At 48.3% G+C, this 24481-nt stretch overlaps 1 protein-coding gene across 1 annotated transcript in view; it reads left to right on the forward strand.

Annotated features, from left to right (window-relative positions):
• Positions 1–24481, forward strand: part of DHX38 (DEAH-box helicase 38) — a 2105687-nt gene that overhangs the window by 1663589 nt on the left and 417617 nt on the right. The window contains exon 23 of the mRNA XM_069635507.1: positions 10458–10592. Coding sequence (XP_069491608.1) covers positions 10458–10592 — 135 coding nt within the window. The remainder of the gene's footprint in view (positions 1–10457; positions 10593–24481) is intronic.

Raw genomic sequence — 24481 nt, forward strand, 5'->3', positions numbered from 1 at the left:
AGAGGGAGGGGGTTTGTTGAGTGGGGGGAGGAGGTTCCCTGTCTTGAACATTTGCCAGGTGATGACATGGGCCTCATCGCACATCTTTGCCAAATATTACTGCTTGGATTCAGTGTATGGGTATCATGCTGTCTTTGGCAGAGCATTCCGAGGATTATGCTATGGATGATGTCCTCTTCCTCTCCTCCCACCCCCAGATTCACATATTGCTATGGGACTCTATCATAGATATGGAATCCGTGGAAGGAAGGAATCCATTGGAAGAACAAATTACTTGCCTCTCGTTAATATTCTTTCTGATGGCTGATTTTTTTCCAACAGATTACTCATTGCCCACCCAGCTGTCCCTCTTGGTGGATAGCTTGCACACCTTAACGGTTCTGCTGTCCCTCAGCTGCTAAATGCTTGGGAGAAAGTCAGAACCGAGGGGGAGTGAAGGGGGCTGTGCTTTGATTTGTACTGGCCCAAATGCCAATACAGGCACAGGACACATGGGGGTTTCGAGCAGAGCTACGCTGCTGTTCTTAGTGGCAATAAAATATCCCAAAGATCAGCTATGCTGGAGAGTGAAAATCATGGATGAAGAATCCTGAGATGTAAGTAATTTGTTCTTCAGGAACTGCGTATTCCCTCTGGGCCCTTGGTTGGTGGATGTTTCCCGATACTTAACCTCCGGGTTCTCCCTGGTCGGTGGTCAAAGATCTCTGCATTTCCCTTTGGCTTGCATTGTGGGGCTGAGCCCTGCTTGGCTACATCTCCTCTCTGGCCTGCTGGGTTTCGAACCGGGCTCTGGATCTCTTCAAAGGAGTCTTCTCTGGTTTTGGGTTGCCGCCATCTCTCTGTCTGTGGGGTAGAGATGGAACTTAACTGGCTTTCCACCACAACCGCAGATCTGCTGACTGTATTTGCTATGGAACTTACCTGGATGCTGACATTTTCCTTGGGTTGCCTCTGGTGCCCCCTGTAGTTTTAGGTCCACCACCTGGCATGCTAGGATGTGCCTTGTATTGTAAATGTATTTTTAAACTCTCACATTCCAGTCTTGTCAATGTGAAATACTTGGTTACACTGTCAATGTATAAGAAATTACTATCTTTTTCTTAGGCGTGTATTGTGTTGGTACTATTGGCCTCAATCTATTCTGGCCTTTTGGTGCCTAATGTGTATGGTCGCTGAAGTTCTGCCTTTATCCCCATAGGCCCATATTTTAATGGATAGTGTGCATTTGGCTGGATCATGGTACTATGTAGTAGATAGTCAGGAAGACTGATTATTTATGTGGCATCTTGGGTACTTATAAGGACTATGGAAATGCCATGTTTTACTTTGTCTAGGTTGCCTTTCAGCCCCCGCTTGGAGTATAAATACACTGCCAATCACTGGGTAGTGGAATTACATGTTATCAGAAGCGGTGGATTAGGTCTTATACATGCACTGGTTCCATCTTAACCTAAAGTACGGATTTTAACCTGATGGTGTTTCTATGAGTCACTTTGATAGTTTTTCTTTTTTTAGAGTCAGTGTGGGATGTTTTCCTTGGTTAACTGTGTGATCTGACCAGGAAGGAAGGAGGGGTGGTTGAAGTTAAGCCAGATGTTCTGCCATTGCTACTACCTTTTACAGTGGTGTGGTTTCCCTTCTGTTTGGATTTGTTGTTCTGCCATTAAGTTATATGGTTACACATCACTCATGTATAAAATATCCCTTACAAGGACCATGCCTTGCATTCAGAAATCGCCAAGCATCTCTTCATGCTACAAGCAGTGCCTGTGTGTTCTTCTCTTACGATAAGTCCATTGTGCCACTCTTGCACTCGGACTCCCTGTTGAGCCTTCAAGCTCTTGTCCATCTACAATGACTCCCTTACCAACGGACAGTCTTGCTGCCTTCTGGGACCCTCCATCCCTAATTTTGTGCTTCCGATCCAGTGGAAATGGTAAATCATCTGTACCCTGTTATATGCTTGCTATTCCTCCTTTATCCTTTCTGTAACCTTGTTGGTGTTGGCCTAGGGATCCTGTATGCGTCTTTCCCACTGCGCATCACTGTTGTGTGCCTATCTTTAGATAGTGGACCCACATTTAAGTATAGGAGTGAGAAGTATCCTAATTAACTTTATTACTTTGTGAACCTAGCATTCTGTGCCCCTTTGCCTCTTTAGGGATGACTCGGGTGTAAAGTCCACCCCCAGCACTGCACTGTCCTGACTATGAACACAGCAGTTCTAACCTGGGATTACCCCCTGAGTAAACGCCTAGTGTGCTGGATTGGGAGTCTGTCCCTAATTTTGTCCTACAATCTTTTACCCACAAATTGTGCTTTTAAACTGCGTTTACTTACCTGTTGTCTGTAGCAAAAACTTGTGTAGGGTAGATTAGAGACGTCCTATCCTCCTTGTCAGGAAAGATTTTCTTATTTGAATCTTTCTCGCCATTGAAATAAATGTAACCCCCAATGTTCTGCTTTGATTAGATTTCTGTCTTCACTTTTGGTTGCAAGTATATTCTTTTTGCTTTACTTCCCTTGTTTAGCTCATCTGTTTAAGAGGCACTGGTTAGTCTCTTGAGGCTCTCTGTGCATGGGTTTGTGGTCTCCGAGACGAGACCACATGCATGAGATTCCTTGCTTTTTACTGTGAAGTGTGGCACGGGTACTTTTAATCCCTTTTTTTCTTTTAACGTTTCAGATACTTTTATGATGTGCCCAATACTGTCTTGTGAAAGTAGATATTTTTCTACCATTTTTTTCTCCATGTTTATTTTTTAATTTTCCTGCAAAATGACATTTTAAACACCATGTTATCAGAATAGAACAGCTGTGCCACTCCTTACGCCTTCGTTCCGTCCACTTTGCTCCATACTGCATGGGCGTTGCTCGCTAGGTTGGGAGACGGAACCTTTTTCACCACAAAAAATTGACTTCCCTTTTAAATTTAGAGGTGCGCCGGGCGTGGCTCTGAGAGCATGCTCTCCCCTGACTTCGCCCACCGGTGACACTTCTCAGTCCTCTTTTCCACATCGACGGGAGCGGACCCCTTTTACTAGCGCTCCTGGGTTTGACTTGGGCCTTGTAATTCCACACGCTCTTCCCCGGACATTGTCTTTTGTCTTTAATCAGGTACTCAGTCCTCTGGTGCCATGCTCCTCCCTGGCGCATGTCGGCGTCTTTGGGCTTCAGCAGGTGTCCAGCATGCAAAAAGCTCTTCCCAACGTCCGACCCCCATGCTCTTTGCCTCCACTGCCTTGGCCCTGATCATGGCTGGGATGTTTGTACCGCGTGTGACACGCCTACACCACGCGCTCTGAACAACAGGTTAGCTTGGTGGAGGGAGCTCTTCGAACAATCGCCTCCAGAGGGCTTGAAAGGCTTCGCCAAGCCCAAGTCAAGGCCCAAGGTAGGGCTGTTTTTTTCATCTGCACCCCGCAAAGCTGACTCCTTCCCAAGGAGACGTCAGAGTGGGAGGGACCGTTCAGGTTCTGCTACCAGCACGGGTACCGAGGCTGCTTCAGCTACCGGCCGCCAGGCCGAGGGGTCACTAGATCCTACCGGGGATGTTTGTTGACGGACTGCAAGGTTCTTTTACTGGGTGTTCATCCGAGGGGCTGCGCCCTACTACCGGACAAATGTCTGAGGGGGCCCCTGTAGGGAGCACTACTAGAAACAGAGCCGAGGGCACAACACCTACCAGGCCTCGTCCTGAGGTGTAGGGTAAGGCCTCAAACTCCACCGGCAAGAGTCCTGGAGGATGCCGGGCCCAGCGCGGCAAGCACCACGGCACAGGCTCGTGGCAAGCAGCCAGACAAGATGGCCGCCGCACCAAACAAAATGGCTGCTTGTCAGATACCGCCCACTGGCGCGGTGCAGGTGGGAGAATGAGTTTCATGGTGGGACAGGTCTTTACCAGGTACGCATATCCTTCAACGTCGCAGGACAGATGCACCCAGCAGGCAACAAGGCAGAGTACACCGAGACCTCCGCATACCTCAGGGTTCTGCTCCTATGCCACCTAGCGCCCCACTGGCCTGTGAGGAGAAATTCATCACGCTCGCGCCACATGGAAACAAGGCACAATCACCATACACAAACTGATACGCCAGACACGAGGTTCAATTCCCAAAATCTAGGGTTTATTGCAAAGCAAATAGTCTCAGTCAGCCGATTGGATCTCACGTCTCGCAACGTGCGTCACCCAGACCTCGTGAGGCACAAGAGTGAGCATTCTACAACAGTGACATATATACAAAAAGACCATCATACAATCAGTTTGTGACACATCAAAACCGCCCATAATGTATCTTCCTGAGCGAGGGTTCGGTGATTGTCAATTATGACGAATATGACACCTTCTAAGACGTTTCTTTGTTAATCTATATTACTTGATTTAGCAACTGTTGCAGTTTGCAAAGGCACAGACAGGATTCTTTGTTACAGAGAACATAATGCTCTTGTTCAGTCAGCAAACTGTGTTCGTAGGAGAGACATATTCCAAAGCATGCTATCTTCTAGTTTCTATTCGTGAGCTAGGGGTCAGCTTGATCTAAGAAGGCCCGGAACGTGGGGGGCCGTGAGGAGAGTATAATTCATGCCTTTAACGGCCTGTTTCTGCGAGACTAGCTGGCACCTGGCTTGGTGATTAAATGCCTCTCTGCTCGCCTTCAAGGACTTGTGAGGGAGGAAAACAATGTATTTCTGTCTGGGCCGGTCTCTCGACATGTAACTTGTTTCCTTGCTCTGTGCAGGAGCAGAACGAAATTAAATTCATTTTTGCAAAGCGTTTGAACAGAAAAGCAAGAGAAAGCAAAATGGCGGATTCTGTGGGCACAAAATGGACGCTCTATGGTTATTTTGACGATTCTGTACTGGCGATGCTGGGTATATGATGCGATTGGTTTTCGGCCAACATAATATACCATCTGTGCTATGGTAGGATATTTTCTGGACTAACAACTACCAGCACGGGTACCAAGGCTGCTTCAGCTACCGGCCGCCAGGCCGAGGGGTCACTGGATCCTACCGGGGACGTTGTTGAGGGACCACAAGGTTCTTTTACCGGGTGTTCATCCAAGGGGCTGCGCCCTACTACCAGACAAATGTCTGAGGGGGGCCCCTGTACGCAGCACTACCAGCAACACAGCCGAGGGCACAACACCTACCAGGCCTCGTCCTGAGGTGCAGGGTAAGGCCTCAAGCTCCACTGCCAAGAGTCCTGGAGGATGCCGGGCCCAGCGCGGCAAGCACCACGGCACAGACTTGTGGCAAGCAGCCAGACAAGATGGCCGCCACACCAAACAAAATGGCTGCTTGTCCAATACCGCCCACTGGCGCGGTTCAGGTGGGAGAACGAGTTTCATGGTGGGACAGGTCTTTACCAGGTACGTGGCCTACTGCATATCCTTCAATGTCGCAGGACAGATACACCCCGCAGGCAACAAGGCAGAGTACACCGAGTCCTCCGCAACGTCAGGGTTCTGCTCCCTTGCCACCTAGCGCCCCAATGGCCTGTGAGGACAGATTCTTCGAGAAATTCCTCTCTTATGAGATCCCCTCAGAGGGGCACCATCCTTCCGGATGTGATCAGGGACATGCTACCTCCTGTCCCGCCCCCTGCGCCCATAGTCATTCCTTCTATGTCTCCAGTGCCTCAGGCCCCCGCGCAGCCTCTGCTGCCCACGCCAGCCCCCATGGTTCCGGCTCTGCTCCCTCCTGCACCCCAGGAGGTTCCATACCAGCCTCGGGCCCCGGTCGCCACACCTCAACCTGCGGTGCCCAGTACTCCACCCTGGTGGACACCGACTAGGAGGAGGACCCTGACGCGCCGTCTTCAGCCAAGGCGTTCCATGATCGACTTGCAGGTCTGGCCGAATACTTGGGGCTTCCGCAAACCAAGGTTGAACAACCAGAGGGGTGGGTCCTGGCCAGTGTCCTCACTTTACGCCTGTGGCTTGAACAGGGATTCCGATGCAGAAGGACGTTGTCCCCTTGGCCAAGAAAGGATGCCTTAAAAACCAATTTGGTGCAGCCCACCAACTGGCGCCTCAATGCCAAGTACAGGCAATTGGAGAGGGATCCACTCTTGCTCTCGGCACACCCTCATCCGCACTCTTCAGTGATTTCCTTGGCCTCACCTACTCTAAACCTCAAAGGAGGGAAGCAGGCACGCTTGCCGTTCACGCACAGTATTGACACGTGAGGTTCGCGGACCCCTGGATTCGATCTGTAGTGTCCACGGTCTACCGCGTACCGGTTCCTCTCTCCTCCCCTACCACAGATTGGGACAACAACTCTGTTGGCGGATATTCGATCGCTCGTAGAGAGCCAGGAGGTGGAAGAAGTCCGAGCCTCCCAGCAGGGTATGGGCTTCTACTCCAGGATTTTCACCATTCACAAGAACCAGGCTGGCCTGGGAGTTGTGTTGGACCTTTCCACCCTGAACCTTTCCCTCCCTCTTCAAAAGTTCAAGATGGTTACCCCAGCGCTTTTTGTGGAGACACTGTGCAAGGGAGACTGGATGTGCTCCCTGGATCTGAAGGACGCGTACTTGCATGTCCTGATTTGGCAGCCTCATCTGTCCTTCCTGAGGTTGAGGATCATGGGCTTCCATTTCCAATACAAGGTTCTACCCTTTGGCCTCCATTCAGACCCCAGGGTCTTCACCAGGTCTTATGAATGCAGTGGCAGCCCTTCTCAGGGCCCAGGGTCAACACGTCTTCCCGTACCTAGACAACTGGCACGTCAAGGCGAGATCCCCAGAGGCGGTGCAGCACACCTCCTCCGCCCTCATGAATACGCTACACAAATTGGGATTGTCCATCAATCTCAAGAAGTCACAGCTGCAGCCGACAGTCTGGCGTTCCTGGGCCTCATCTGGGACACAAGCTCCAAGAGTTTTTCCCTCAGAGGACAAGATCACAGCCATTCAGAGGGTCATGGGTCATTTTCTCAGCAGAGCAGTGACCGCAGCATGGTGGTACCAGCACCTCCCGAGTATCATGGCGGCATGTCTACTGGCAGTGCCTTACACAAGGCTCAAAATAAGAAGATTACAGCTGCACTTCGTAGCCTCATGGAGTCAGGAGCGGGGTTCCCGGGCAGAACTAGAACATTCCTCCCTTTCTCCACCAGGACCTTGTCTAGTGGAGCACGGACTGCAACTTGCGGCTAGGCAGACCCTTCCGGCAATCGGCACTACAGCTTGCCATCACCACAGATTCCTCCTTCGGCAATGCATTACAGTACAGGGGAACAGCATGAACGCATATGCATTTCCGCCCACTCCCCTGGTGCACAGGGCCATCTGCAAGTTAAGGGAGTCCTGGCACATTTGCATCGTTCAGATAGCTCTGTGGTGGCCGGCGAAACCATGGTTCTAGGAGCTGTTCAGCCTGTCGGACCAGCCTCCGATTCACCTTCCATTGGACCCAGCTAATCTTCTATCGCAGCAGGGAGGCAGAGTCATCCACCCTGCCCGCAGAAGTTGGCCCTCGCAGCGTGTTTCCAGGAAAAGGTCACATTGAAGCATCTGCATCTGTTGCAGGCGAACCTAGACATCATACAGGGTGCTAGGAGTGATGCTACTAGGAGCCAGTACAAAAGCAAGTGGTCTAGGTTTTGCCACTGTGCTGAGTCTAAGAAGGTCGATACTCTTAGTTGCATGCTGGACGACGTGGTATCCTTCTCTGCACACCTCGCCCTCGCAGGGGTGCAAATAGACACCTGCCGCACCTATCTGGCGGCCTTCAGAGCCTACCGGAACTCGGAGGAAGAAGATTTCTCTTCCTCGAACCCGGTGGTTAAGAAATTTTGACCACCTATCAAGAATCCACACCCCTTGTGGGATCTCAACATAGTGTTTGGGCGCCTTGGCACATAAACCCTCTGAGCCAATGGCGTCCGCGGGCATCGGGCTGGTCACCATTAAGACAGCCCTCTTGATGGGTCTTACATCTGCACGTCGGGTCAGCGAGATCCAAGCTCTTGTTGCTGCCGAGCCTTACACTAACTTTCATACGGATAAGGTGGTCCCTAGAACACATCCCATGTTCTTGCCTAAAGTAGTCTCTTCATTCCACCTAAACGAGGATATAATGCTACCCACTTTTTTTCACGGACCCGAAGGACGATGCTCAGAGGGTCCTGCACTGTCTAGATATTAGGCACGCTGTAAAATTCTACCTTGATAGAACCAAGAGTTTCCACAAATCTGGGCAGAGCCAGGGGAGCGCATGCTCCCAGGGCCGCACCCCCGTGCACCTCTAAATTTAAAGGGGAGGTCAATTTTATTTATTTATTTTTTCTTGTGAAAAAGGTTCTCTCCCGTCCCTAGCGAGGGACGCCCATACAGTATGGAGGAAAGGGGACTATGAACTAGGAGTAAGTTAGTCACTACAGTGAGTAACTTATAATCTATTGCCCTATCCTTTGGCCATCTTGTCCTTTTTGGCCTTCTTCCTACCCTCACATGTCTGGAAATGCCATATAAGGTAAGCTGGCAAAACCTAGAGTTTCCTGGGCAAAGCCACAGTGTGAGCATGTAGTCTGTTTACTTACAGGCCAGGGATGTCAGTTGCTGGGCAGATGTCGGCAAGAGGCTGTCCACAATTGGTTTGAAAGGTGGAGGCTTCTTACCATTGGTGCCCTCTGGCCGACCCTCGCTTGAATTCAAGATAAAAGGAGTCCTGCAGCCATTCTTCAGATCGTTAGACCCAAGACACGGACACAGATTTGCAGCCCACTGAAAACCCAATGCTGATTGCTAGAGGCATTGCTCGCTGGATGTCTTCAACAAAGTCCCAGTGAAGCCCACGCTGTCTGGATCGATTTCCTATAGACCCTCAATGGTGCTTTGGCCCTCTGTCTGGTGGGACCAACCAGTCTGAACCCCTACAGGAAAATCCTGTTATCTGGAGCCTTCTGAAGTGTCCCGAAACCATCCTGTTGACTGACGGGCTCCATCCACGGCCTGTGGGGTGCATCAGACCCCAGTCTGAGCTTAGTCTTGGACCTTTGCAGGTCGCAGTATTGTGGCCCTAGACCTGTCCTCCTATAGTTACTGCTCTCTCCAACGAAGAGGGGCATTTCTGGATAATTGTCCTGGTTCGTGCCTGATTGTAGCATTCTCTCCTGTTGTGGGACCTTTGATGGTCTGCAGCTCGGTTTGCCTGTGTTTTCAGCTGCAAAGCATCTGGAACAGTCACATTAGAGTGCAGAACTGCCGCCTAGCCGGACCCAATACTGAAGCAGAGAAACCACTGCACCAGACCCCTGCAATGGACCCAACTGTAGTAAGTGGGCCCGCAGGTTCTATGTTAGACAAACTTATATTTTTTTTGACCGAAATTAAAAAGGTTGAATTTACTGGCAAATGTGGGTGGAAACTTCAAACTCTCTGCAACAGCTACTTGCGATATAGTGGCACAAGGTCTATGTACCGTAGCAAAGGATTACTTTTCAAGTGACAGAGGCTTATTTTATATGGATTCAATAATTCTTTTTTTTTTTTTTTAAATGAGCTTGGTAAACTGCTTCCGTTGCTCTTATGATGATTTCCTTCAATTACTTCACAAAAACCTTGGCATTCCTTTAACTATCTTTGTACTTGATTTACTCCTTGGTGTTCATATTAAATATCTGAACCACTTCTGTTTTCAAAAGAAAGTGTGGGTGATCTGAGATCTGCAACTAATGAATCTGTATATGTTTATAGTATTGATTTAGTAGTACTGCTTGCCTGTGATTCTCATTGCCTAGTGTGTTGAGGCCTAATAGTGTATTTGTGTACCTGTTGTATCATTTGATTTCAGTGCTTTGTGTAGTGTATTGCACCACTACACTACCCCCGTATCTCCGGAGGTCTAAGCCTTGCTGCTTAGCTACACTACCTTGAGTGTTTGGTTCAACTTAATGTGAAAAACCCTCCATCACCTAGGTTGGCCGCTCAGAACTTTGCAACAGAGCTGGTTCTGAAATTCTCTTCTAACCGTACACATCCTGGACTATTACTTGTGCCCATAAGCAAGTATGCTTTGCTGAGCTTCTCATATTGGCTAACTTTGTGGTTTCTTAGGTAGAAGAGAGTTAACTGATTGATAGAGAGCAGAGTGTATTTTCAATGGGGGCTATAAGTGGATTAGGTAACCAGGTAAGAAAAGAAAGAAGCAGTCATGTGGTGTGTCCCCTTTCCTTCATACTTACTGCATGTCCTATGGAGCAGGGATGGAAATGGAACCTGTTGGTGAGAAAAAAAAAGCCCTCTTCAGATTGTTTTGGGAATTAAGGGTTAAGTTGTTGAAGTGTGAAATTGTCTAAAAGCATTTCTTTGGGCTTAAATGATGTGTTTGAACAGATGTCTTCAATGGCTAGAAGGATAATGGTATAAAACTGGCAAGAAGAAATCTTAAGGATGCTCAGGTGCTGTCTATGGTAGTACTTTTCCAATTGCCTTGTTCTCTTCATTAAAGGTGCGAGAAGTTCGTGCACAACTGAAGGACATCATGGTGCAGCAGAGAATGAGCCTGTCTGCCTGTGGCACAGACTGGGATATAATTAGGAAGTGCATCAGCGCTGCATATTTTCACCAGGCCGCCAAGCTAAAGGTAGGCTATTCTGTGTATACATGAAAATTTCAAAATAAATTCCCCTGTTGTAATCTGTTGGTTACGGTTTGAGCGAGCTAGACTAGCATGGGCAAGCAATTGAGACTAAAACCTATGATTAAACAGTAGTATGGTGTTCAGTGGCTGTGGGGAACATGTTATTTTTCATTGTGTATTAGAATGCCTTTCTCTGCAGCAATAATTCTTTATCAGTTGCTTACATATTGCCAGTTCCTGGAACCTTTTAAAATAGGCTACTGCTTTGTCCATAACACCCCCACCCTTTTATCTCTTTCATCTTCCATTTCTAGCTTAAGGCATAAACCTCATAGATTGCTGTGCATGCTCCTGCCATCTGGGGGTTCCTGCTATGCTATGCATACTGCTACTATCTGGGGGTTTGATCGCAAACACTGGACTCGTGATCAACATTTGTACTCATCAGGGTATTTCTGTAACACATTTAATTGAGAGACCCATCCAATAATTTGGTCCAGAAATAGATCTGCTCTAACCGTGTGACACTGTTTTTTCTCCACTAATGTCCCCAGGTCATTCAATAGGGTATGCACTTGCGCGCTCTTGCCACAATGCATGCAGGTCTGCTGGACGAATGTTCCTTTGAGCTGAGGAGCCTGTTATTGCCACAGATTTATGGATGGGAATTCAGAATGCTCGCCTTGGTAAAAACAGCTTTGTTAGGTCTTATCCAGCAATGATCTCTTTAATTTTCCTCTCCGTTACTAATAATTCTTCATACGGTGTGAGCAACTGCTTACTTTTTCAGTATATTGCAATTATTCTCCGGGAGGTGTATGTTATGAAACTCCCAAAACAGGCGTAGCATACTGTCACTGCAATAAAATAAAAGAAATGGCATGATAGACCTTTTTCTTCCACTGAACTTGATACAAGGTATACAATAAGGTCTCTGCTGCAGTAAATGCGGTTTGAGTATCAACCCTATCTAATGTGATAGGTAAAGAGGAGGAGGTGCCTCCATAGGGGGTGGAAAAGGAGGGAACACAAGGTGGGTAGGGGAAACCTGTATTCAGAGAAGAGAGGAAATTCCAATGTAGGAGGGGAGCATGTGCCCTAAGGTAGGTTAGTGTAAGCACCTCTACTCTGGGAAAATTAAAGAAGAGGAATGTATGGGGTTGCAATAGACATGAAAAGGAAGAATATAGAAAAACAGATTTTGCAAGGTTCTTCTGAACCATTACTGAAGTTGGGTTTTGCGAAACGAACCTTAGTGTGCCTACAAGACTTTATCATAAAATGTCAAACCATACTTTCTTGGTAACGAGGCTGAACAGTAAGGCTAAGGAGATCAGGGGTTTGATGAAAGGTTCAAGATATATAAAATACACTTTGAATGGATGGTGTCCTCCCATGTATTACTCATCGTTGACTTCAGCTGCTTAAAAAAAAAAATTCGGTAGAGGGCGGTGTGCGTCGATCAAGTCGATGTCCCTCAAAGGCTTCCATCGAGGATGATGTTATCGAAGGGTAGATATAGCACGCGCCCGTTGGCCTCAGTTCCGTCTTTCCGCATAGCATTTTCTTCGAGAGTGAAATTCGCCCCTCATTTTGTGACGTAGGTTCCGAAAAACATCGATAATATGTCTTCTTCGACGCCGAAGTCCGGTTTTAAGAAATGCAGAGATTGCGGCTTGAAAATGTCACTTACTGACTCGCATCGCATCTGCCTGTGGTGCCTCAGGGAGAGCCACGATGATACTGATTGTTCCAAGTGCCAATCCATGATGGGAAAAGCCTTGATGGAACGGAAGGGGAAACTCCAGGTAGGAAAAATTCCCAAAGTCACCTACCCGAACTGCTAGGCCTTCAACCGATGAGTCGAGAGACCTCTCTCCTCGGAAGAAGGCCAATCGCTCTAGGTCGAGGAGTGGTTCCTACCACTCTTGTTCGTCTTCGAAAAAGTCAAATAGGAGGCACTGATGGCCGCCTTCGTTGACTTCATCTGAAGATTCCCCCGAAAGAGTGGAGTGCCCTCCAAAAAGATCAACACCGGCTGAATGGGAAGCCTTCAGGGTGCAAATGTTGAAAATATTTGACAAAGCCATGCTCCGACCGTGGCTTTGGATGAAGCCGGCAAGGAGAGGTCTTGGTCGAAAACACTTGAGACCGGGCAAAAGACCTGATCCTCATCAGGAGGCCTCGAGGCCCTGATCTGAAAAAACAAAGGATCGTAAATATGGTGAAAAATCGAGGTCGTCAACGCCATCTTGGACGCCGGCGGTGCCTTCAACACCCGTCAGTCCCTCGGAGCCTCTTAAATCCTCGATGCACACATTGCCAGCCAAGCCGTCGGCACCTAGCGTTCCGCCAAAATCGACGTCTACAAAGAAAATGTCGACAACGTCGAAGCCTGTGGTTACAAAACCAGACAAGGTTTACCCTCCACTCCCGAAGGACTTTTTCAAGTCCCTTACTTCTATCTTTGAGTAGGAGGATCATTCTGATAATGAGGAAGCATCATTTGGGTTACAATACGGTACACCCAATGTACCAGAGAGCTTTATCTCTGAAAAAAAGCAGAATGCAGGATTTATATGTAAACTTGCAAGTGGAGTTGATACCTCCCCAGAACGAAAGCCTGAACCAGGGGAATATGCTGACTCTTCCTATCATCAGCTTATGTCAAAAGTGGTCAAGTATTTAGGTTGGCGTAGACCATCATTACCCTATGTCCAAGACGACCCAACAGACATTCTGGACAAGGGTCCTCAGACTGATCCCATTTTGCCCTTTCATGTGGCACTACAAAAAAGGGTGGCTACGAACTGGGAGACTCTGGACTCTAATCCGGAAGTCGACAAGAACCTGACGAAGAAATAACGGCCCTCCACTCTCGACCCTGACTACCTGTCTCGACACCCCACTCTGGAGAGTCTTGTGGTGCAGGCAGCTACGGCTACTTTAAAACAGGCAGCGTACCCTACCATCCCTTCTGATAGGGATGACAAGCGCGTAGATGGATGGGCGAGAAAGGTATTTTCAGCAGGGAGCATGGCACTGAAGTCTGCCAACTCCACTTGTGCCCTCACATTTTCGTATACTCTGTTGGACTGTATCTCCATAGTGGCAGAGCATATTCCCGAAGGGGATGAAAGGGACGGCTTCTTAGCTATTAAGGACGGAAAAGAAGCCATGTGCGAGTCCCTTCAGTCAGGATTGGATTCTACAGATGGTATCAGCAGATTAATGGTTACCAGCACTGTCATGCGCAGATTTGCATGGTTGAGGAAGTCTGGTTTTGCACCGGATGTGCAATCTAGGCTTGTCAACATGCCATTTGACGGGTCTAATCTTTTTGGCAACAAAGCTGACCAGAGCCTTGAGAAGTTGCAGACCTCAAAGGAGGCAGCCAAATCTTCAGGCGCCGCTATTAGGCAACCTCAGCCTTTACGTCCTAGTGGACAACTTTGGAGGGGTAGATTTGTTTCACTACTACTCCTCCAGATAGAAGGGCGAGAGGAAGGGCCAGTCAGAGGCCAGAGAAGATTTCCTTGTGGTGGATGAGGTAGACGTGCAAGCCAGCTCAAGCAGCAGCCTCCTTTCCTTCGGCCTCTGCAGCAACTGCCAAAAAAACACTGAGATCTTGAACCACAGTTCACCAGTGGGGGGGGTAGACTGTCTCAGCATCTGCAAGAATGCAAGACATTACTTCGGATGCTTGGGCTTTGGAAACCATAACCCATGGTTATTGCCTTCCTTTTATAAGAAGACCTCAGAACAATCCACCAGGGAACCACTCTTTGAGGATTCCGGATCCGATCCTTGTTCAGGAAATGTTAACCCTGCTAGAGAAAGTTGCTATAGAACTGGAGCAGAGAGGAACAAGGGATGGTACACCCCATATTTTTTGATTCCCAAAAAGGACAGAGGACTGAGAACCATCTCAGGAAGGACAAGTTCAAGATGGTCACGCTCTCTCAGATCCTTCAGGCCCTCCAGTTCCAGGATTGGTTGGTGTCATTGGACCTTCAGGATGCTTATGTTCATGTGCCAATCCATCTCAAGCACAGAAAATATCTGAGGTTGGCAGTTCTCATTTTCAGTTTCCAGTTCTGCCATTCGAGCTGACCTTCGCCTCAAGGGTTTTCACCAAACTGATGGCGGTAGAGGCAGCGAATCTCAGGTGAGGGGGATTCACGTCTACCCCTACCTGGACGATTGGCTGATCAGGGTGTGTTCTCCCGAACAAGCTCTGGATCATCTGTCACCTGCCCCTCCCTTCATCCCTTCACAGCTGTGCTCTGCCTCAATTACAAGAAGTTTCATATGACACCTTCTCAAAAGCTCCAGTACATCGGAGCTGTAATAGACACATTCTTGGGAGAGAGCTCGCCACCCAAGGTGAGGGCTCAATACATTCTTCAGATGGTTATCAAGTTTCAGTGTGTCCAGAATCTACCGGCCTTTGACTATTTGAGGTTGCTCTGTCTCATGGCATCCTGCATTTTTCTGTTGCCGGAGGCCTGTTTGAGAATGAGATCCCTTCAATGGGCTCTAAGGGCACAATGGTCCCAGTTTTCAGGAAAAATGTCAGACCAACTTCAGATCCCATCCAGGGTCTCGCAGGATCTTCTGTGGTGGGCCTGCAAGGGAAATAGCCTGAAGGGGGAACCCTTTTGGCAACCATGGCTTGAGATAACTGTAGTGATGGGACGCCCAAATCACGGGGTGGGGAGCCCATGCCAACGATCTGACGGTCAGCAGTAGTTAGTCTCCATCAGAGTCCAAACTACACAGCAATCCTTTAGGGCTGAGGGCCATCAGACTAGCATTAAAGGCCTTACTGCCCTCTGTCTGGGGAAAATATGTCCTGATAATGACAGACAATAGAGTGGCCCTGCAGTACCTCAACAAGAGGGTGGGCGTAGGGTCACTACCACTGTGCAGAGAGGCAATGCAGCTCTGGTACTGGGCAATTCAAGAACAAATCTCCCCTCGGCAGTTCACCTAGCCTGAGCAGGCAGAGCAGTCTCACGAGTGGGAACTAGCTTAGGAAGTCCTTCAAGAGATCTTCACCCTTTGCGGAACCCCTCAAGGGGATCTGTTGGCGACCGGTGTCAATCGGAAGTGCAAATTGCTCCAGGGAATTTCCCCCTTGGTGGTCTAGGAGACGCGATCGTGGTGGACTGGGAGTTTCCACTCATATGCGTGTTTCCTCCGGTGCCCATCATTCCTTATATGATCAGAAGGTTCAGGAAACACATGATCCTAATTGCTCCGGATTGGGCCAGGAGAACATGGTCCCCAGACCTTGTGGCTATGTCCATCTGTCCTCTGATGCGTCTTCCACAAAGAGAGGACCTTCTCTCGCGAGAGGAGGTTCAGGTTCTCCAACCAGAGGTCATAACTCTCAACCTTCACGCTTGGTTTCTGAAAAGCTAAGATGCAAGTATTGGGACCTCCCGGATGACGTGATGGAGGTGTTGCTTTCAGCCAGAAGACCAGCAACAAAATCTTTGTACCATTGCCGTTGGAATACGTTTTGCAACTGGTGCAAGGAAAATGTTCCTTTTCTGTGTAAAACTCTGGATGTCCTATCCTGCCTTCTATCATTGGCTAATGTGTGCTTTCAGATAGGTACCATCAAAGGCTACTTGGCAGCGCTATCTATCTTTAAGCGCTCTTCGGTGGAATGCTCCTATTTCAAAATACCACTGGTGACTCCTCTTTTAAAGGGATTCACTAATGTGTTCCCTCCATCTCCTTTCCAGTTTCCGGTTTGGGACCTAAATCTGGTTTTGAAATTCTTGATGTGTGCTCCATTTGAACCTTTGCACACATGCCCGCTAAAGTTGTTAACCTTTTAAAACAATCCTATTGATAGCTCTAGCAGCCCGTAGAGTGAGCAAGTTGCAGGCACTTTCATCCAATCGACCCTTTACCATCTTCCACAAGACAAGGTGGTTTTAAGGATCAAGACCTCTATTTTGACCAAAAGCATTTTGCATTTTCATTTGAGTCAGACAGTAGCTCTTCCTTCTATAATCCACCTCATCCTGGTAAGGAAGAGGAGAGACTCCACAGATTGGACCCTAGGAGGGCATTAAGCTTATTCATCTTCGGGGGGCGCGGCCAGCGAGTGACGGATGAGGCGGTAAAGCTCCAGAGCTCCTGCTCCAAGCCACACAGCCTTCCGCTAAATATCCTGAATTACTTTACCCTGAAGGCGAAATTGGATGGAAATGTGAACCGGAGCACCTAGGGCACCCATTGTCTTTTTGAGAGCGGGAGCCGTCCTGTCGAAGTCGCAGCGAGGACGATTGCAAGGAGGGAAGCCGCTGAGGTGACGGGTCGCAAGATGGCCACCGTCACCATGGTGAGGAGCCGCTGAGCCTGGCGGGAAGCACCTGAGGCCATCCCGAGTGACTACGCCGATCCGGGCGGAGGGCTGTACACAACGAGGACCGGCTTGACAAGAGTACCCCGAGGCTCCTTTAATCCCCTCCCGCTTTGGTGAAAGGACAGGAACGCGCAGGAAACGACGAGGCAGTCTGGGAAGAACGCAGCAGTCCCGAAAACTGAGAATTCGGGCGGGCGGCCCGCATCGGATAAGTATTGTGATGCTGCAGTGGGGAGCCGAGGCGGATTTCCCAGAAGAACAGAGCAGTAGTCCATTATCAAGGATAGAAATGGGGGCAAACCCCTGCGGGCGGAAGAGAGGCGTTGAGCACAACAGCAGACAGTGACACGGAGGTGCAGGGACGAGCCTCCTGGACCACGGACATAGAAACGGCGCGGTTGCAGGGGTAGACGGGGACCGCTCTGGAGAGACGCCCTTCTTCTCCCTTGGAGTCGCGTCGGAAGGACAAGACCACAGTGATGAGGTGCCCGGGAACGAACATTGCGGTTGCCTGAAGGAGGGAGGCGGCGGCCAGTTGGAGCCTGAGGACCATGGCGGAGACAATTGGGGAGGGCCCGATAACCAGGAGAGGCGCTGCAGGGGAGCTGGCCCAGCGGAGCTGAGGCGACCTGATCCACTAAGGGGCAGGGAAGCGGTGATCCGCTGTAGTGCGAACATGCAAGCCGGATCAGGTAGAGGGCCCATACCGGCTGCTGATCTGGATAGAGGGAACACGGCGGCAGGCTCATCGCCATGTGGCAGACATGAAATCAATAGAGGGCAATTAATACAGAGGGAAGCAGCAGCTAGCCTTGCACTGATCCAAGAGCAGACAATCTGCGAAGTTGGGGGTGGGGGGGCAAGCAATCGTGGAGAGAAGGTGGTGGAGGAGTGAGACAAAAACGGGCTATAGACTAAGTGACCTCCTTGAGGGCCTAAGGAGGGGGGGCCGAAGAGAAGTGGCCTTGAACCAAAGGAAAGGAGGGACCGTAGGGCCCACAGCACAACATAGGACGCAGGGGTGTTCCCCAGATCACTTGGAAGTCGAATCACTTGGAGTCGCTCAGCCCCCTGTAAAAAAATCACAGGCTTCTTGTTCTTAGGCCATTAGGTCTCAAGCGTCTAGTTGGTTGAATCTGGTGATATAATCCAACAGACTGGCCTTGCCCTGAACCAAATGAAGGAGTTCGAGATCCTGAGCCTGGGCCTTGAAACGTGCATCAAACACTGTGGTCATTTCTGCAACCAGTAAGTCAAAAATCATAGAGGGATGGGGCTATTACCTTCCAGAAGCGGGTTTGCCCAGGTAGCAGCCATTCCGCTTAAGTGGGAGAGGGCAAATGCAGCCTTCGTGGTAGAATCAGGATATGCTTGAGGTCTGCACAAGAAGTGCAATTTACATTGGTTAAGGAAGGTAGGGAATTTACATGGGTCGCCATGGAATTTCTCTGCTTGGGCCAAAGGAAATGGGGTAGGTACATGAACAGGAGCTTGTGGGGAAGGGTCATCAGGCAGCGACTGCTGAACTGCCTGGGTCCCCAAATTCCTCATCGGGGGCCGGAGGGGGGGGTTAAGCTCACTTTGTATAGCATCTAAGCATTGGTGAATGGCTGCAGTGGCGGCTGACATGTCAGCCCGCAGCACCGTAATGGCCTGCACTAAGACAGCTATTAGGTCCCTGGTAGCGCCGTCCATGTCCACGCGAAAGAGAGGAGGCATCTCAGTCTGTCAAGACGCGATCTTCCTAGTGGACTAAATACCTCTGTCCCCAAGCACCAGTCAGAGAAGCGAAAACCACTACCTGACCAGTTATTGGGGCCAAAGGTAGACTGGAACTGCAGCACCGGATCCCCAGGCAGCTAGAAAGAAAGGAACAATATTAGGACACAATTTGAACTACCACAATGTATGGAAACGGGTACTGTAACCTACGTAGCAAAGCGCCAAAAGGAGGTAGAATGGAGGAAGGGAAAAACCCAGGCATGAGAAAACCTCCCTCAGGGAATGAGTGAGTTATAATGGAGAGTGTTCCAATCAATGTTCCAGGATTAAGTTCCAGGGAAAAAATCAAAAAGAAGCAGAAGTACTTTCAGAGTCCAGAAGCAAATCCAGGTTGCTAAAACACAATGGAAATCCAGAAGCAATGCAAAATAGAAGAATCCAGGGTCAGCAAAAAATCGAGGGACAATCCTAAGGCAATCCAGTAGACCAGAGCAAAGGTATAAAAAAAAAACACAAACAGGTGGTCCGGAAGCAAAACGCCACTCTCAAGGGTAGCTCAAACACTGAATGAAAGGTGGTTGGCGCATTTATGGGCTCCTTCCTGGTTGTCTTGTCACATGATCTGGTTCTGGTCACGTGAGCGGAAATGTATCGCGCTCGCTATTCGTCTTGGAGTCGGCATGGCAACCGGCAACAACGCTGCAATGAGCGCAGTGCAGAAACGGAACTGGGCAGGTCGCCGAAAGTGCCATGGAGCCGTGATGGAAGTGCAGAAGAACCGCTGCACCCTAGCGACCCCTGCAGATATGGAGGGGACCAGGCAAGGCGGCCCTGGAGTATGCGTGGAAACGGGGGCCTGAAAGGAGCCCGACTCCGGCACCACGGTAAGCGCATGACAGGGAGTCAAGAAATTATACCCTCCTATTTCTAATCCTACTCCCGGTTGGGACCTAAATATTGTGCTCAAAAGACTCATGGGTGCCACCTTCGAGCCTATGCACAAAGCCAGTCTTGAACATCTCACTTATAAAAACAGCTTTTTTGTGGCTATTACATCTATCAGAAGAATCGGTAAACTGCAAGCACGATCAGTAAAAGATCCCTTTATTGTTAACCACAAACAGTAGTGCTACACTCCCCTGGCCCCCCATGGTTCTCGTCAAAATGTATATCTAAATTCCATGTGAATCGGTCAATAGAGCTTCCTGCGTTTTTCCAACACCCCACAAACGCAACAGAAAAAAGCCTTCAGTAATATACTGCCTACAAAAGACTCTGGCTTTGAGAAAAACAGACCGTTTTTTGTATTGATAGCCACAGTAAGAGAAGGGGGGACCCTATCTCTAAATCAGCAATTTCAAAATGGATTTCAACTTTGTTATTCTCTTGCTAAGAGAACGCTGCCATTCAAGCCTGGAGCACATTCAACTCGATGCACCGGAGCAACTTCAACTTTCCTAGCAAATGTTCCCTTAGATGCCATTTGCAAAGCTGCTACTTGGAGTTCAGTTCAGGCTTTTACCCAACACTACTGCTTAGACACACATTCTAAGGGTTATCAACAAATGGGACAAGCAGTGTTAAAACATCTATTTGCAGCCCTACCTTCAAACAGCCTACCTCCATCTCCAAGTACTGTTCACTAATCTATGCAAAGCATGTAATTCTAACCAGATCCACAAGCCTCAGAAGGCATACATTACTTATCGTAATTGTATTTCTGATGCTTGTATCTGCTTAGATTCACATGCGTCAGCCTTCCTCCCCTCTGATGGTTCTTGGGGGGGGGGGGGGAAGGTTGGGAAGGGATAGATAATTTACACACATCATATCTCACCTAGTCTTCACGCTTACACTTTACACTCCCTCTTGTCGGAAATCAATAATCTGAGGGACCTCAACGCTTGAGGGATCATGGGTACAGTCGACGTCGCACTAGGGATAAGATTACAAAAACAGCCAGTCGACGACCCTTTTAGACTTTTTGTGCAATACTCTGCGCCTACCACTAGATGTTGCCCTGTGCAAAGCATGTGAATCCAAGCAGATACATGCATCAGAAATAGGATTATGGTAAGTAATAATATATATATTTTTTTTTTCACTGAAAAAACATTAAAGTTTAAGTTGACCAGATTTATCACAACAAAACCCTTGAAATTCAGCTGATGTTGGAAGTCCTGACTGGCATAACTCTGCGCGCTCCCATTTATGTCCCCCATAAGCCATTTTGTATGTGATTGTGGGTCTTTCGGCATTTTCAAAACCGTACCTGGCACTGTACATGTTCCCCAATGTTTTATTTCGTCTTACTAGATGGCCACAGCCATTTCAAACCCACTAGCCTGGGCCTTCAGCCCTAGTCTGCGAGCTCAGCCTTCGGCCATGCCCACTGTATATTTGAAAGCACTTCCAACCCACTTGCTGTGGCCTTCGGTTTAAAAAAAAAAACCTTTGCCACATATCCGCAGTTATAATAGCATTGTACTACAGATAGCCGTGGTTATCGGGAAGAACAATGAAAGAAAACAAATGTTTCCCTGCCCGCCCAGTCACTCACCAGGTGCCTCTCTCCTTCTGGCATGCTCCCCACACTCCTCTAAACTCATGTTTTCCTCTCCCCCAACCCTCATTGTTCCGTTTTAATGCACTTTCATTCCTGAATTTGTTTTCTTTTTTAGCCGTGGTTATTCTGCTGAATAACAGCTGCTCCGAAAAAACTTTTGTGCTCTTACCTTGTTCCCTAGCCCCCCTCCAACTCCTCAATTTCACATGGTGCTGTCTCCCCTCCACCCCACCCTGATGCCATTGCATCATTTTTCCTCCTCCAAATATTTGTCTGCCTTTTTAGTTTTCGGGTCACCGCTGTAATAACCTCTCTTGCATCAAACAAAACAAAAATGACATCTTTTTCATTCCTGAAAAACGCCTCTCCTACAAAGCACCATCAGAGATATCCCAAATATTTAAAAAACTACTGGACGCAATAACCCCAGATGAACCCCCGTCCTCCCCCTCCTCCCAATCCCCCTCTGTCTGGAAATTGAATCAACGCTTCATGCCCAAGTTTTCATACCTGATCCAATTCCTTCCAGCGGTTTTGGCTGTGCCCTAGAGCAACAATTTGACTTATTCCTCTATGGGAAAATGAATGGAAGTGGTGGGGGGGGGGGGGGGCGTGGGGGTGCCTATGCCTAGGCTGTTTTTTTGTTTTCTACATTTTTTACTGATCTTTCCCAACATTTCCAGTCTGGGGGTGGGGCTGTAAGTACAATTCTGCCTGCAAATGTTCAGCCAAATCTGTCGTACGAGCCAAAAGAGTAGCAATTCATTTTTCGGTGTCAAATGAAACTTGATACTCAATTTACCTATAGTGGGGTGACTGCTGCACTGTCTTTGTGTGTAACTTAATAAACATATTTTTCAGTATACCCGTTTAGTGTACTTTCTATAGATGAGTGTGTAGACTAATTGTACCTTTGGGTCAGCCTGGTGCTGCTTCCTGAGAGCTAAGCCTGTTTGTTCTGCCACTCTGCCTACCTTTAAAAGAGGTTAGTCTTTCTTTTTGGGTAGGCGCTTTCGTCCCTCCCTAGGGTTACTGGTTGTGCAGCCCTCAACAAGGAGTTGTACAAAAAGACTTGCCTCTGTAAAATTGGTAGTTATTTCTATGCACAACTTTATAATAAAGAATATATTTTTCTTGTATATTGTGTGGCGTGACCCTTATTGTGCGATACGCATTTACTGTACCTTAAAACCAGCTCATATCAGGTTTTACTTGGCTGCTCTGGCCATTTTAAGACTTGGAGTGACCGGAACGCCTCTGTAATGGAAGAAGGTTTAAATATATCTTCCCCCCCCCCTGCATCCCCTAACTGGAGGAAGGGGGTGAAGGAGGGAGATTGTGGGGTGTCATTCAGAATTGCCAGGGGGACCACAGCGCTCAAGGTCTTGGCGGGCCTGGTCAAATGACCTGTGCTCCTCCAATTGGCTAGGGATGCTGCAGAGTGTGAAGCACATGGCTTGTGCTACAGGCTCGGCAACAGTGACGGCTCCACTGTCCCTCCAACTGAAATCCACTGCGGTATGCTTGAACCAGTCTTTGTTGATGATGGCCTGGTGCTGCATGTGGCCCAGTCCACGGATCAAAAGTTAGTTACCAGCAGGCACCACCAAGTTAAAATAATAGCGCACTCAAATATTATTGTCCCGATGTTCGGGCATGTGGTTTTAAGCATAAGTTGACAATCGTAAAAACATTTCCTATGCACCTTGCCGTAGTTTTCCTTACTTTTACACATGCGAAATCGGGCAGCAGGGCGCGGCCATCTTGTGCTAATCTTATCCATTAATCCATCGCCCTAAGGTGAACTGCCCTTGTGCCACTAAATTGTATCCCCAGACCCTGAAGCTGACATCACCATTCCTAGCGATATTCTTCGCCTATCTCCATGACTTTACTGTGCAGCGTAGCCAAACGCGCCCGGTCATCACCTACATCTTGACGTCGGTTGACGCAGAACCCGGAATATCAACACACATCCTCTCACAGCAGAGCGCGTCCCAATTCTGAATACAAAACACTATTTCTAAAGGAAACCGCAATACTCTGCAATTCATAATGTGCTTTTATTTCACAATAAACGCTTGGAGAACATCCGCCGATTTCCATATTCAACCACATTGGTAATTTCTTTCTTTGTTCTCGATCCACAAATGTTTATCCTGAGTCACACGGTGTTCCTTTGGGTATAAGAAGCGCATTGGACGCACCGTGAATTGCAAGGCTTCGACATCAGCTTGTTGCTAGATCACCGTAAACAATGTCAAGTTGCTCCCTGTCGCTGGTACCGCAAAAGGGCATATCGGCACGGGGCGATCCTCTCACAAAAACGTAATCGCGATCCAGTCCTTTAGTTGTATCTGCAACTGCCTGCTGAAGAAGCCATCAATTGGTATCTGGAAACTGACATTTGCAGAATGAGAGGATGTAGCTGTGTAGAAAACATAAATGTGTCTCAGTAGCCGTTCTTTATTCTAATTGATCAATTTACACATTAATTATGCACTGTGGGAAAACTAATGATGAACACAAACGTGAAACAATGCAAACACAGAGAAAGCATTGTGGAATGTTGGAGTCTACGATGTGCTTGAGAGGTTAGTACTATGGAGTATGTTTAACTCGCAGTGGTAGGGGGATGCGGAACATGACGGAAGAATTATAACACATAGACGGCATTTTAACTGAATATTAGCGTAGAATTTGGCGTTTGTGGGATCCCTGACATGGACGCCATGCATTTCGGTGCTGGACCGCCAATGTGTCCGGGACAAAGACGAGTACACACTGGTTGTTTTTGCATGTCGTTACAATATGCCAAAAACAACCCATTACAATGTTAGCCAGCAATACCGGTCATAAAATAAAACCTTGACTAGTTAGTCTATAACCTTGTCTACAGTAAAACGTACATAATATTCGGCCTTTCCATTCTCTCGGCGTAACGCAGAGTGTCCGTTCAGATCAACAAATTTTCATGAAATGAAATTACATGTTCCTCTGTCCAGTTTTGGAATGGTGAACCTTATCATATTTGACAGTATTACACACCTCCCTTCATTCATTCCATTCTGAATACTCCCTTTCTTCCAAGGACGAAAAACAATCGAAGCTTCTTAGAAGTGCCTATGCTAACTTTGCTTTTGGTGAATGAAAGCCACTAATTAAAAACATAATGTAGGTGCGTTGGTGTGCACAGCTCACAAGCCAAGATCAAACGCG

The sequence above is a fragment of the Ambystoma mexicanum genome, chromosome 1q, assembly GCF_040938575.1.
Source record: "Ambystoma mexicanum isolate Mex_15411 chromosome 1q, UKY_AmexF1_1, whole genome shotgun sequence".
In the NCBI taxonomy this organism is placed as follows: Eukaryota; Metazoa; Chordata; class Amphibia; order Caudata; family Ambystomatidae; genus Ambystoma; species Ambystoma mexicanum.